The following is a 15,827-nucleotide window of genomic DNA, read 5'->3' on the forward strand; positions in this document are numbered from 1 at the left end:
AATTGAAGAGAGGGAAAGTCTTGTCTGTGGGTTTCTATTCCTTGTGCAAAGCGTACTGCGAGATAAAAGGAAAATAGCACAGCTTAAAAATGAAAGCAATTTTATTTAACGTTTGTTTTTTTATTTAATATAGAAAGAATTGAAATTAAAGTGAATTCAGAACATGAATATTTTACAATAGTTTACATTTGGCAAAAATGTACATTACTCAAAGAGGCCGCTACTGGGAAGTTTCGTTCCCATTGTTTGGGGGTTGGGAAGATTGCAGCTCCATTCATTTGCAAAGGGAGGATGGCTTCACAGCAAATGAAATTGGGTCCATGGAGAATAACCAATAGCTGTTTACTTATACAGTACTTCATTACTCTAGTAGTTCATTGGTTTCCAACTCCAGTCCTCAAGTACTCCCAACAGGTAAGGTTTTAAGGATATCTCTGCTTCAGCACAGGTGGCTCAATCAGTGGTTCAGTCATTTGGAATGAGCCACCTGTGCTGAAGCAGGGATATTCTTAAAACCTGACCTGTTGGGGGTACTTCCGGACTGGAGTTGGGAACCACTGCTCTAGGTATTCTTATACAACATATATGAGCCAGCAATTATTACATTGTCTTATATTTAACTTTTAGTGGATGCATTATTGAAAAGTTCAAATTGTATTTAAAAGGCCTCTATAAACCTTCCACCTGTTTGTGCAAATCAATATTTGGAGAGAAAGAGACATCCCTGAGTTTTGGCATTTCAGCTCCCAGAGACCAGGTGAATAATAAATTGATATTAACACTTAACGTTTAATGTAATACATAGATAAAATAAGGTAGAGCAGTCTCTAGGCGAGTGCTCTTAGGAAGTGCTAGGTAAAAAACATGAACTTAAAATGGTATACTGCCAAAATAATCATTGAAGACGTATATTTCACTTAGGCTACCCTTTCTCAAGGCTACAGTGTAGACAACTGCTGCACTAATCCTATGTGTGACTCTTCTAACTATTTAGGCTGTATCATATCTATACCACACTAATTAAAGTGTAAAAACATAGACTAAATACCCAACTAGTAACACAATGATTTGTTGCTATTATAGCAAAAGTACACCTTAACCCAACTACTGTATACAGGAGTGCAACAAGCAGACAGATACACTATCTGCCTCCCCGCATCGCAGAACCCCCTCAGTGATTATTTTGGCAGTACGCCATTTTAAGTTCTTGTTTTTTTACCTTTTCACTCCCTAAGAGCACTCACCTAGTATGGGTGTATAACATAAGAATGATCACACTAAAATGGCAGACTGCCAAGTGTGATCACGGCACAATACTTAGAAGCAGTGAGGCAAAATATAATGTTGTCTGCTGGTAAAATCCTTTATATATGAAGCTAAAGGGTAATTGTTGCTATATAAGCAAAAGTGTATTCAAGATACTCAGTTTATCTATTTAGGCTATATACGGCTATATACGGCAGCAATTGATGACGTCAGATGTGAGAGCGCGAATAGATATGGTGTTTGAATCCACCTCGCACTAACTCACAAGCCATGTATATTATCATGGCACCTGTCTACAATTAAAAGAGTGATGGCTGACCTACTTAGTATCCTCCCAGAGGAAGGCATTAGGGACATAGACTATGGCAGTGATATCTGTATATGTGCTTGAGCTTAACCCATACCTGACCACAGCAAACGTGGACATTACTTATGAATGTACCACACTACTTGCGATTGGATCAGAAGCACTATTAGCATGCATTTAATCCACACCAAAATCAACCGGCAGTTTTTATCTTGCCGTGTACCAGCTCCGGTGCGTAACCTCACTCCTACCAGGGAGAATGGCAGCAAGGGGAAATGAGCACTTTGTTGCCATAAGTGTCAAACCAGAATATTGCTACATTATCCCCTGACATCACTTTTCTTAACGAACTAGTTGACCTAGACTGTGCTACTTAATATCATCTCAGCCTAAATAGATACATTGGGTATCTTGAATAAACTTTCAATTACAGCTGCAGCGGCCGTTATTTGAACAAATCACGGTGCCGATTTTGTGTGCGCTGCTGTACTCCACGCGGCGTGAATGTGGCCAATCACCCCAGGCACCCGCGCTTATCGCGATTGCTTTGTTTGAATTTCATGGATTCTGTTTCTTTGGGTGCAATGAAATGAATGAATTGCAATGTGTACAGCACTGTGCTACTGTGTCAATTTCAGGTGTTAAAACCAGAACTCCAAAATGCCATTTTCTGCACTCGCCGCATTCGCGTCTTAAGGCGGTACGTTTGGAAGAAATCCCGCGCCATGACATGGGTATTCCGAGGTATACACCGCGTAAAGTGTTCGAATAACGGCCGCTGCAGTTGTATATAGCAACAATCACACTTTAACTTCATACAGTATATAAAGGATACTACCAGCAGATGGCATTATATTTTGCCTCCCTGCATCTAATTATTGTTCAGTGATCACACCTGGCAGTCTGCCATTGTCATTTGAGTGTTCTTTATGTTATATTCACACAGAGCACTCGATCAGAGACGGCTCTAATATATTATATTTAGTATCTTTATAAAAATCTAAGTACTAACCCCTTCACTACTCACCTGGTCTGGGGGGGTCTAAGTGCCAAAATCTAGGGATGACTTATTTTGCTCTTGGTTATGCCATATGTTCTATCCCTTTCCTGAGCACCTCCCATCAAGTGCATTACTCCAAGCTGAGCAAGGGTCTCCTGTGTAGTTGTATTTTTTTTATAGTGCAAACTACAAATATAGGAGGTTTTATTGTGAATCCATGGTGGTAATATTAGTAATATGGTAATATGTAGTAATATTCTCCACCAACACTGTTACTGAATCTACGGAAACTCTGTGATATTCTGTATTATAAGAGGTGATCTGTTGTGTTATCTGAGGGAAACAATGTCATATGCTACATTTGTTTGTACACAACTTTTTAAAGAATTTGCATTAGTACAGTATATAGAGGATCATAGTGCAATGTATCAAAAGTACAGTATGAACTCAAATAATGAGAAAAAGAAATCCATTATTGTATCATCTCAAGCAGTGGCGTAGCGTAGACATGCGTGGGCCCCCCAGGCAAAAAGAATTTCAAGGCTCCATTAATATTAATTCTGATTCTATTTCTGTCCTCCCCCATCCTGTCCCTAATCCTCTCTCTCATCATCCCTCCCTTCCTATTTCATCTCTTCACCTCATCATCATCGTCATCATCTCTCCCCCTCTTTTTCATCATCTGTCCCACATCTCCTCCTCATCTTTCTCTCCTCTCCATTCCCACAGCATGTCTCTCTCCTCCACTCCCCAGCATGTCTCTCTCGTTCCTCCCTAGCATTTCTCTTCTCTCCCCCAGAATGTCTCTCTCCTCTCTCCCCAGCATGTCTCTCTCCTTTCCCCCAACACATCTTTCTCTCCTTCCCATACAGCATTTTTTATCTCCTCCCCCATATCATGTTTCTCTCTCCTCTCCCCCCAGCATGTCACTCTCTCCCACCCTCCGAGCAGTCTCTCTCACCCCCCAGGATTACTTTCTCCCCCCCCCACCCCAACTCTCTTCTTACAATGTCCTTATCATTCTCTCGGTTCTCCCCTCATGTATTTATCTTATTTCCCCCTCATGTCTTTTTTCCTCCCACTTCTCTCACACATGCCATTCTCTTTATTTAATCCCCCATATATTTTTCCCTGTCATCTTCTCTCTAACAACCTGAGGTTTCTTTTCCCAGCATCTTTTACTCTTTGCCTCTCTCTCTTTGCCTCTCTATCTCTGCCTCTCTCTCTTTTTCTGTCCCCCTCTCTCTCTTTGCCTTCTTGCCTCTCTCTCTCTCTCTCTCTCTCTCTCTCTCTCTCTCTCTCTCTCTCTTCTCTCTCTCTCTCTCTTCTCTCTCTCTCTCTCTCTCTCTCTCTCTCTCTCCCTCTCTCACTCTCCCCCTCTCTCTCTCTCTGCCTCTCTCTCTCTCTGCCTCTCTCTCTCTCTGCCTCCCTCTCTTTGCCTCTCTCTCTTTGCCTCTCTCTCTTTGCCTCTCTCTCTCTCTCTGCCTCTCTCTCTCTGCCCTCTCTCTCTCTCTCTGCCCCTCTCTCTCTCTCTGCCTCTCTCTCTGCCTCTCTCTCTTTGCCTCTCTCTCTCTCTCTCTCTCTCTCTCTCTCTCTCTCTCTCTCTCTCTCTCTCTCTCCTCTCTCTCTCTCTCTCTCTCTCTCTCTCTCTCTCTACTCTCTCTCTCTCTCTCTCTCTCTCTCTTTATTTGCCTCTTTGCCTCCCTCTCTCTTTCTTTGCCTCTTTTGCCCCCTCTCTCTTTCTGTGCCTCTTTGCCCCTCTCTCACTTTTCTCTCTCTCTCTCTCTCATCTCTCTCTCTCTCTCTCTCTCTCTCTCTCTCTCTCTTCTCCTCTCCTCTCTCTCTCTCTCTTCCTCTCTCTCTCTCTAACTCTCTCTCTCTCTCTCTCTCTCCCTCTCTCTCTCCCCCCCGCTCTCTTTGCCTCTTTGTCTCTCTTTGCCTCTCTCTCTTTGCCTCTCTCTCTTTGTCTCTCTTTGCTCTCTCTCTCTTTGTCTCTCTTTGCCTCTTTCTCTTTGTCTCTCTTTGACTCTCTCTCTCTATTTGACTCTCCCTCTCTCTTTGCCTCTTTGCCCTCTCTTTCTCTTTGCCTCTCTCTCTCTCTTTGCCTCTCTCTCTCTTTGCCTCTCTCGTCTGCCTCTTTGCCTCTCTCTCTGCCTCTTGGCCTCTCTCTCTCTCTTTGCCGGTCTCTCTCTCTTTCCCTCTTTGCCTCTCTCTCTTTCCCTCTTTGCCTCTCTCTCTTTGCCGGTCTCTCTCTGTCTTTTTGCCTCTCTCTCTCTGTGCCTCTCCCTCTCTCTTTGCCTCTCACTCTCTCTTTGCCTCTCCCTCTCTCTTTGCCTCTCCCTCTCTTTGCTCGCATTCTCTCGTCTTTCTTTTCTCTCTCTCTTTCATCTTTCTTTTCTCTCTCTCTCTCGTCTTTCTTTTCTCTCTCTCGCTCGTCTTTCTTTTCTCTCTCTCGCTCGTCTTCTTTTCTCTCTTTCTCTCTCTCTCTCGTCTTTCTTTTCTCTCTCTCTCTCGTCTTTCTTTTCTCTCTCTCTCTCTCTCTCTCTCTCGTCTTTTCTCTCTCTCTCTCTCGTCTTTCTTTTCTCTCTCTCTCTCTCTCGTCTTGTACTTCATTTTATATTTGTGTCTCTTCTTTTCTGTCTTCTTCCCTTTCATGTCTGGTTTTTACCCCTGTGATTGACTTAACCCTTCCCTCCCTCTCATCTTTCCCAGCCTGTCTCTCAGGATGCAGCTCCAGCTGCTCTACTCGAGGCCCCAGCCCCTGACTGAGGCCCCGCCCACCTATGGAGGCTCTGCAGAGGAAGGGATTCCCCTCTGTCCTTCCTGCTGTATCTCAGGGTGCTGCCTTCTGGCCTAGGCCCCGCCCACTTGCAGAGGAAGGGATTTCCCTTCCTTCCTACTGCATCTCCTGCAATTTGCCGCTGACAGGGGGGAGAGCGGGCCCCCCAAGAGCACGGGCCCCCAGGCTATAGCTACGCACCTGGTCTCAAGTAAAAAGCTAAATTGGTGTCATGGCGATCTACTGTACTCTGAAAAATCCTAATTTTCAGACTTCCAGGGATTGGGCGCTACACCCTCAAGATTAACTTTACCATTTCTTGTGGCTGGTTCCTGCAGTAAGATGTAAAAGAGAAACTGTGGTCGAGAAAGCTAAAGGATAATTATAAAGGGGTTTCAGTACCCTCTTTAATGAGGGTGGCTCACATATTGAGAGACAGTGTCACTGGGATAGGAGAAGCGAGACACAGGTAAAGAGGGGAACACATGGGGAAACAGATGGACAAAGAAAGCAAGAGGGAGGAAAATTGGACATGGAGAGAAAGAAATAGGAGAGAGAGGAATGAGGAGAAAGAAAATGTAGAAGGATGAGAAAGAGAAAAGAGGGGCACAGGAAGAGAGGGATGGAAGAAAACACTTAGGCAATGGAAAAATGGGGGGAAATCCTGTGTGGAAATACTTGTATAGTGTTCATATTTACTAAGCGATGCTTTATGCCTAAATACCTCTTCTGGTGCTGGAAGACACCTTATAGTCCACTAACTTGAATGGGAGCTGGACGGCGTCTTGTGGAATAGCTAACTGAACAGGTTTTTTTTGTGTGTTTCCCTATAGTGCCAGGCTTCCCTTATCCTGCCGCAACAGCAGCCGCTGCTTACAGAGGAGCGCACCTAAGAGGCAGAGGCCGTACAGTCTACAACACATTTCGTGCTGCAGCTCCCCCTCCTCCAATCCCAGCTTATGGCGGGTAAGAAATGTATCCTTTTCATCCTATTATTTTATTTTACCCAGAAGCAAAAATAAACTATTTTCAAGAGAAATGCATGCAGTTCTTGTCTCACCAGAGAAACTAACACAGCATGCAGCCAGTCCAAGTGCCTGAAGTAGTGCACCTTGCACAGGCTATTGAAAAATGACTGTAATTTGTACTGTCATGGTTGGTGGCTTTAAGCATTTGATATGTCACATGTTGTTATGTAAATTCTCCTAGAGCTTAAATGCTGCAGAAACAAAGAAATTGTTACAATTGAAGATGTATCTTTGATGATTGCAAACATCTGGTCATTAAGGAGGTTGGATGAAACTGAAATTCTGAAAGTCCCCTCAAATTCTGATTAATATACTTTCAATGTACCAATAAAATCCATATTTGCGGCTCAGGATGCAGGTGTCTTTCTGAGTAAATGTGTGTACCTAGCCACAACACAAAGAAAGAGGCATAAAATTGGTCTGATGTATTCAACTCACAAGAAAGGCATTGGTATGGTGTGTTTCACATAGTCTTTCATTGTTATCATGTATAATATAGCAGAGTATTATAAGGGCAGAAGATGAATTTTGTATCTAGCACAAAATCTCGACTGTAGACTTCGGTAAATGGTACAACATAATGTTATTGCTACCCTGTTTCTTCAGTAAACAAATACTACTTTTGCTAATTTAACAGATTTAAAGGGCTTTGTTTGAAGCTATGTAAACGTGTCCTTGCGGAAAGAATATTTTCTAAGATGATGCAATCAAATAACGTTGGACAGAAATTTGCATTAGTATATTTTTGTACAGTACCTGAAGCATGTAAATAATAATATTTGCTTTTATATAGCACTGACAGTATATGCAGTGTTGTACTTAGAGATTTGATGAGTCCGTGCCCTGAATAATTTATAATCTCGTTTTTGATGCTTGAGCCATAGGGAGAAAATGTTACTTGGCCAAGGTGACACGGGATTCAACCCTGGTTAATCCAGTTCTAAGGCAGCGACCAGGCATTACCACAAAGCTAGTCCTCTAGCCCATGTGCTAATCATGGAACTTACATGTGGGGCAAATCAAATCTCTTACGAGCAGAGGTTATTGCCAACTAAACTGAAGCAAAAATGAAGGAAAACTGCAACATTTATCAATGCAATGTTTAATACATCTGCTTATAAGACTATGCTATCTGCTTTTCTAACCTTCAATAAACACTCCTCAAATTGTGAATTGGCACAAAGCACCTTGCTATGGTAATGCAAAGTGATGCACAGTCAGAATGACTCAATTTTCTTTAAAGTTAGTGCAGTGCTTGAGTCTACGCTTGATACGTGTAGCTCACAGTGAACATGCATTCTAGAGTCTGCATTTACCATTAATTCATATCTAGTGCACAAAAGTAACATACCTGTAAATGCACCCAGGTTCGTAAATACATTGCCCGTGAGTGAACACATTTGCTATGCACATTAAACTTCCTGAAAGTGTCTCTTTTAAGACCTTGCAGATACAATGCTCTTTTTACACAGAGGGCAAAGTGAAACTTAGAACTGCAGAGGAAGTAAAGAGATGCTTTTAAAATTATAGGAGACAACTAAAGACCTTGGCTTTTGAAAAAAGAACATCTAGACACTTTGTGGACTGAGATATTTCCTTTAACAGTTTAAAGTTTCATTAGCTCCCCAGCACACACATGCTAGCCGCAAATATACACACATACTTTCAATGTTTTATAGCTTGGTACTGCACTTACACTTAACATAGAAGATGAACCATGAATCCAAGCCCACTAAATAATACTTTATTGTCTATCTTTCGGAAAGCATAGACCCATTTGTGTATATTACACCAGCCACTGTTTGATTTGCATATCTTTTATGATGCTTATTAGTAAGAACGCCCATCAATATTCTTTACAATTCACTTTGACATAAGGAGATGTCAGCTGAGAAAACAAATACAATAAATAATGCATCCCGAAGAAATAATCTTTTCACTTCCAATATAAACTGCAACGGCCAATATATCACAGAAATTAAAACATAAAAACATGGCAATAAAGGACACAAAGAGCCATTTATCCCACTACTCTCACAATCTCCATACTTAGTATAAAATCTTAGACCATGTTTCTATAACTTTGACATTGATTTTAATAAAAGGAGATTGCCCTAATTGATTATGCTAAATAAAATAGCATGGCCACTAGGTGACTTCAAATTGTGGACAACTTGGAATGCATCGGGCTAAAAGTTTGACAGTCTCAATAGTTCAAGACACGAATGCAAAAGCAGTATTGTCAAAGGCGTCCATGTTGTTCGATCCAAGCCACTGGTAACTTCAGAGGCCTGCCATAGCCAATATAAAAATTGGTATTGAAAAAAAACAGACCATTCTGGGACTTGATGTGGTCTTCTTAGTCAAAATACACATGTTGAGTTGCCAGAGCTAGGATTGCATATTCAAGACCCCACTGGATCTCTCCCATGTTTCTAAATCTACCTCCTGCATTAGCTCCTAGTAGCTACACTATGATAGAAGGCTGCTGCTAACATCAATTCTTCGGTCAGTAAAAGTACTGTTTTTAGTAGACAAAAAGGTGACAGACGTTTAGACAAAGAGAACTTATCTAAACTGAATAAATAATTCAAATGTACATAAATCAATGTGGTAAAACTAGCATACTACTGTAGCCCTCCCAAGTAATTTTCCAGAACGGTTTATTACATGACATCAAATTTAGGGAACAGAATGAGTAGTCAGATAAAAGTAAGAGGGAAAGGGAGAACATAAAGATGGGGTTATGGTGTAGGGAAAGAATGCAGCAAACTGATATTCAGGTGATATAGTGTATCATATCAAGTATTACATAACAGCAAAACATATGTACCTGTATGTAAATAGTTATATACAGTACTACACAAGACTACTCATACTTTGAGAAGTAATTCTATTAAAAGAAATCTAATAATAAAAAAAATATTAAATAAGCATTAGCTTTGTCATTTTTATTATAATTAAACCGTCATAACAAAGGTATGTTAGGTATCATGTAACAGACTTGTTAGCTTTTTCATAATCATTATCTTCCAAAGTTTTGCTTTGATTTTTGGGTTGCTTGTCTTGAAAATATGAGTGTTTAAGTATTTTTCAAAATTGGCTTAATTGTTAGACAAAATCAGCAAACACGGGACAACAAACTTTGGTGGTTAACAATTCTCCAACAGTGAATAATGTGTAGGGGATAAATAATGTCGTTTACTAGGAATTTAAAGCTAATTTCCCTGATAGTGGAGCAAATGGAAGATATCATCTAAACAAAAAAAAATGTAGTCTTAGTCCATCTTGGAACCCAAGTTGGTTTCCCACGGCCTCGTGAATTTAGATTTCTCTATCTATTGGTAAGTATTAATAGCAAGAACAACCGTTACTGTATAGAGTGGTTAATTTAATACCTGACATTAAGGTAGTGTTTTAAAAACAGTAAGTGGTCTAGTGGCTGCTTTTTTTCATATCTGGTGTCAAAACAAAGTGTCTTCATTGTTGGTATTGAATAAATTATTTACGGGGTAATCGGCATTTCTTGTCAAATTGGCTAAATGGCTTGATTGAGTTACCCTTAAATTGGTCCTTGACTTATAGTATTCCACATTTTTGCCAGAGAGCAAAGTTCTCACCTTGGAGTCCAGTACGATGAGATTGAGGAAAACTCGCTCAATTTATAAGTAGAGTCCCAAATATGTATCTAATATTTAATTACATGGTGCTGATAGGTGCTTTGGGACCTCAGCGATTTAGGAACCCATAGAAGTGATACATGGTCCTTAACCTGGGCTTCACTGCTAACTACAACAACCCACTGTTTTATATCTGTTTGGAAAAATTCATAAATTAAGTGGCTCAATTTGGCCACTGTAGAATAACTTTAGAGATCAGGTAAGGCAATACCTCATAGTAAAGTTGGTATGGTCATAAAAGAACATTTTATTCTGGGCTTGTGCCCATTCCAGATATTATTAGAGGTACTATAGTTTCTCCATTCCTGGTCAGAAAATGTAAGAGATAAGGCCAGACTTTTTTTTTACTATTGCTAAACAAGATGTTATATGGCTTATATTTAATTTAGAAAGTGAAGGCCCAGCCACACTCAGTTTAACACTTGTAACATAAAAGATCAGCTAACCCTGTCAAAGGCTTTTTCATCATCCAGCGCAAGTATCACCATTGGTGTCTCAGAAGTGTTTTTCATTCATGAATTAATCAGGAGGATGATTCTATAGATATGATCAGCGGCTTGCTTTTCTGGATCAAAGCCTACCTGATCCGGATGCTCATGGGGCCCACACAGGCTGCCAGTAATTTAGCAAGTATTTTGGTATCTAGAAGAGTGCACCCTGATAGATATGATTTTAATCTATTTAGGAATCAGAATGGAACACTGCAAGGGTATAGAGAGAGCTATAGTAATTAAAAAAAACATATTTGTTGATTTGATTTGGGCTATGAGTAAGGGCCCCATTTTTATTTTTAATAGTGTAGTTATTTAAGTTAGTTTTGCTTTGCAATTGGCTTTATTGCCCTTACCATAAAACAACTGCCTAGTGCATTGCATTGCTTTCTCCGTTTTCTTAATGAGGCATGCTCTTAGATCATTTCTCGTTCGGGTAATCTGGGTTCTAATGGACTGGGAGTGCTTATTATCATAATCCTCCTTAAGAGATGATCATTTATGATTTAGATTGTTCATGTGTACCATTTGAGCTTTTTCCCTATGGCAGCCTAAGCAAAGGTTGCTCCCCTAATTACCATCTATTGAGCAGTCTACTCTAAAGTACTGGATATTTGATTGTTTGAATTGGATTCAAAATATGTTTCAATATTGTTCTGCATACTATCACTAATATCTGCCATCCCTGGAAGATAACCATTGAAACTCTAGGCGGATTAAGTTGTTATTGCTTTAGACCTTTAAGCCTTAGGGGGCATGATTGGACCATGTCATTTTCCAGCATCCAGGAGCCAATTAGCTGTGAATTAACTCACATACTGTATAGTATAATTGATTCGCATTTATTGTTTATGTGGAGCTGAGTAAAAAGTGTAGCTCTATGAAGTGGTATTGAGGAGCCATCATGTATCTATCAAAGTATGCTATGAACATTTTATGCAGTGCTTATATTTTTATTTGGTGCTGGGGAGCTTTTGGTCAAATGGGATGATCTATCGATTATTTGATCAGCTATAGTGTTTAGATCGCCTCATATGATTACATATATTCTTGTGTGAGCCATTATTATAGGAAAGGCACTGTAAGAAAATTTGACTTTTTTTGTTGGGATCATATAAACTCTCAATGGTAAGATCTTTGAGGTCAAGTTTTCCTGACTAAAATTAAGAGGCTATCATCCTTTTCTGTCTTGGTATACTGTAGGTATTTTAGGCTTTTAGGTCTGAAAGGGCTAGTCTTCCCTTCAGCGGGGAGTGTAAACCATTTACATTTAATAACATCACATTTATATTTGTAGAATTACTCATTCTTTTAAAGTATTAGGATATTTGTACTGTAAAAATGTGCTGACACAAGAGCATACATACTGTACATACAAAATAGGTTTTCATAAAAATAAATAAAACAAGACATTTTTTAACAATACATGACGTGGGATATTGTAATTTTTTATAACAGTTGAGTGTTGAAGGAGAAATAAAATACATTTTTTTATGTTTATCTGTATTCAGATGTTGAAAAATAAAGGAATTATGTAATGATTGTAACGGTTTGTGTGATATTATAGAGAAAAAGCAATGAAACGGTTTATTCTGTACCTGCATCTATTAGACATTTTTCCAACTATACAGTGGTTAATACAGCACAATTGTATACTTCCCACCAAAAAATACTCTCCTAGATGAATTCATTAATACTGTAACTCACCTTATACAGAATGTAAGAGATGTTTGTCTATGATCAAAGATCTTCTAGTTCTCCAACCTCCTTAACCAATGTCAAGATCATACAGGTACTTTCTTGTCAAGACTAACCTTCCCAGTTCGGAGATCGGGTTGTCTGTACGTGGATTTGCACTAATATGTGTGTTTTTCTTTGTGTACGCATCCTTGCAGTGTTGTTTACCAGGATGGATTTTATGGTGCAGACATTTATGTAAGTATTGATGTGCATGCTGACCCTGTACAGGTCAAAGTCATTCTTTTTCACAAGTTTGCTGCAGAGCTCCTTACTTTTTGTGTTTCTATTCTTTCTATTGCACAGTATGAGAAACATTGTAAAACTCTTTCAACACCCAAAGAAAGTGTTTACGTAAAATAAAACGTGGGACCATAAAACATCAAGGTCAAAATTAAAAGGAAACTTTATCAAGCTTTTTTTGCTTTCACTTTCAATCCATTTCAATACACAGGATAACAGAAATCAAGATATATATTATATATATATAACAAAAGACACAAAGTATACCGCATTAACACACTTAGTAATGGTGGCCCAAAAACTGTCCTGAATTTATGATGAAATGTCAAAAGGCAGTGGTGCTCAAGGATAATTAATGTACAGTATAACACAACAAGAAAGTATCCTTATAATAAAGCACACAGGCAAACCAGAGATATAATTATTATTACAAAATTTATTATTATAAAAACAGGGGGAGAAATATAAAAGAGGAGGGGGACTCAAAGCTGACAATACAAATATACCATGAAGACAAAGGCACATAAAGTGGTCAAGGAATCACCAATGGCTATTATGATACATAGCCAAATGTATTCAATCCAAAGAGTATGCATTTCGACAAACGGTCTTCTTCGGGGGTTTGTCGATACCCGTTGGAGTGGGAGTCTGTGGAGGGGGACCCCTGAATTTTTTCCATTACAGGAGGCTTCTGCAATTCGTTTTTTGGTCATATCAACCATACAGATTTTGGTGATGTATCATAACTTTATAACATGGTGATACATGCTCTTGTCCTGGATTCCTTGTCCTTACCCTAGGCAACATTGTCTCGATGTGAATCTAGGGTTGCATTATAGGCATACTTTTATCAACAGTACACAGTTATGCAGAATGTGTTACTTCACAGAATAGTGCCTGTTATAGAGCCACCTACTCTTTGGATTGAATACAATTGGCTATGTATCATAATAACCATTGGTGATTCCTTGACCAATTTATGTGCCTTTGTCTTCATGGTATATTTGTATTGTCAGTTGTGAGTCGCCCTCCTCTTTTATATTTCTCTCCCTGTTTTTATAATAATACATTTTGTAATAATAATTATATCTCTGGTATGCCTGTGTGCTTTATTATAAGGATACTTTCTTGTTGTGTTATATATATATATATATATATATATATATATATATATATATATATCATGCATATAGAATATATATTTTATTAGACTTTGTTTTATAATCAGTTATTGGATTTAAAGCATTTCTCCCGACACCAAGCTTATACACAGGATTCCGTGGCAGTGTTGGTACAGAATATCACAACATATCCCGCCAAAATCACACAGGCGAGTCTGTTCCTGGATTAGAACAACATGTCAAATATTGGACAATAAGTATCAAATTAAAATGAAATTCCAGTGTGATAAGCACAATGCTTGCTGCAAGGGTGAGCAAATAAATAGCAAGACAAGCAGTGGATTTCAGGAATGGAAAAAGCAACCAGAGTCTCCGTACTGCAGTTATAATACATAAAATAAAAATTGTTTATTAATTAATATATTTTAATATTTATTTGGGGAAGAATTAGCTTTGAACTTGCCCATTATTCATATGATGTGATTAGTTAAAATTTGACTTTGAGAGGGTTACCCTCTAAATATCCAGAAAGCTTTTAATATTTCAATAGTCCCTCTTCCAAAAACTGTAAATACAGTACTTAACTGCTACAAACTATATACTGTACATTTACATGCTGTGGGGTATCAGGTTTACCAAAGGATACACCATATTTTATAAATGTCTGCAATTCAGTTATTGACTGGTCAAAAAATATAGATTATTTTCTGAGCCTGTAAACAAGTTCTATGTGAATTATAAATGAGTTCACAAACATTATTGACATTATTTTAAAGGGCAGATGATAGGTTGCAGTATTTAACAGTATTTAAATGTCAAATGTCCGCACTGTATTTTCAGTTTTCTGACTCTGACTCCTCTATACGCAGAACATTCTACATTTAGGGAACGACTCCAGTTTTAGTTACTGTATAGCTCTGAATTAGATGATGCTGTGGGTGCCACTCAAAATAACATGTCGTTGACATGTAATTTATTACGTTTTCAGATAGGCATGGCCATATAGTGCTTTCCTTTTTTAATAGTTTTTTTTCCCCAGTAGTATATAGTAAACAATGTTGCCATTTTCCCTCCATACAAAGAAGTGGTTTTGTCTGTATCCTGATAAAAGCATATCACACCTTTTTCTTTTTAGGAGAATTTTCAAGGAATAAAAAGGGAGCTGAATACTTTCAAGTTATTGCTTTTGCTATGTTTAACATTTTGGATTTGGCACCTTTAAATGCCAGGGAAAAAATATTTTAAATTCAAACTAATGTTACTCATTTGGATAATCTAGTTCGTCCCATTTATACCTAAATGAAGAACGTTTGATTTGATTATAAAACAATAACATAAAAATACCGCCGACTGTGTAGTATCAAACTTTCTATCCCCATTTAGTTTTTGAGCACAAACATGCTAGGCAGCAAGAGAGATTGATTTAAACTAAATTGATGTATTATTTAAAATGTATTATTGTATGTAGGAAGAGAAAACATTGCTTATACTTATTGCCGATAATCAATTTAACAGCACCCCCTTAGTAATACAGAATTAAGAAAAAACAGGAAACATTTTGATTTGTAGAAGAACAGTGACTTTATAAGCAAAGACATAAACATGACATTACTATTTTGCTATTGACGCACTTTATTGAATATTGACTAGGTTCTTACAAATCTACTGCTTTTCTAAGCTATGTTAAGACAGCAGCGCACCCTATTATATTTTGAACTCACTACTAAGTGCAGTTTGAGGATTATTTGTAGAACTCTTTCTCAAAGTTATTTCATGTAATTATGTTTGCAATAAGGTTTTTTGAATGAACTACTTGTTCTTATAGTACCATTTCATATGACACCTTCTAGAACTGGAAAATAACGTGTCACATTGCGTTGAATAGGATGTAAGGGCTATTCTAGTATCTGAAGGGGTCTTATAGAATAGCACCATATAGTACAGTAAATATCCGCCATGATGCTTATTTATAATGGTATTAAAGAACAGATACTATTCTGTATTTCTCCCTCCAATTAGAATGTTGACATCATTTATTTCCCCCCCTAAACTTCTTTGTTGTGTAGTGCACGTCTCAGACAGGTCCACAATACGTCCAAATGCTAATGTACTATCACTTTCTTTTGGTTTTCTACATACACATAAATAAGAAGTTCTTCTGCCATTGCCACACAT

General features: G+C 38.4%; 1 protein-coding gene across 9 annotated transcripts in view; it reads left to right on the forward strand.

Moving 5' to 3' along the window:
- RBFOX1 (RNA binding fox-1 homolog 1) overlaps positions 1-15,827 on the forward strand; it is a 658,912-nt gene that overhangs the window by 560,422 nt on the left and 82,663 nt on the right. For all 9 annotated transcript variants that reach the window (XM_075565294.1, XM_075565297.1, XM_075565302.1 and 6 more), the window contains 2 exons: positions 6,186-6,318; positions 12,447-12,486. In XM_075565294.1, the coding sequence (XP_075421409.1) occupies positions 6,186-6,318; positions 12,447-12,486 (173 nt within the window). The remainder of the gene's footprint in view (positions 1-6,185; positions 6,319-12,446; positions 12,487-15,827) is intronic.

The sequence above is a fragment of the Ascaphus truei genome, chromosome 11 (assembly GCF_040206685.1).
Source record: "Ascaphus truei isolate aAscTru1 chromosome 11, aAscTru1.hap1, whole genome shotgun sequence".
In the NCBI taxonomy this organism is placed as follows: Eukaryota; Metazoa; Chordata; class Amphibia; order Anura; family Ascaphidae; genus Ascaphus; species Ascaphus truei.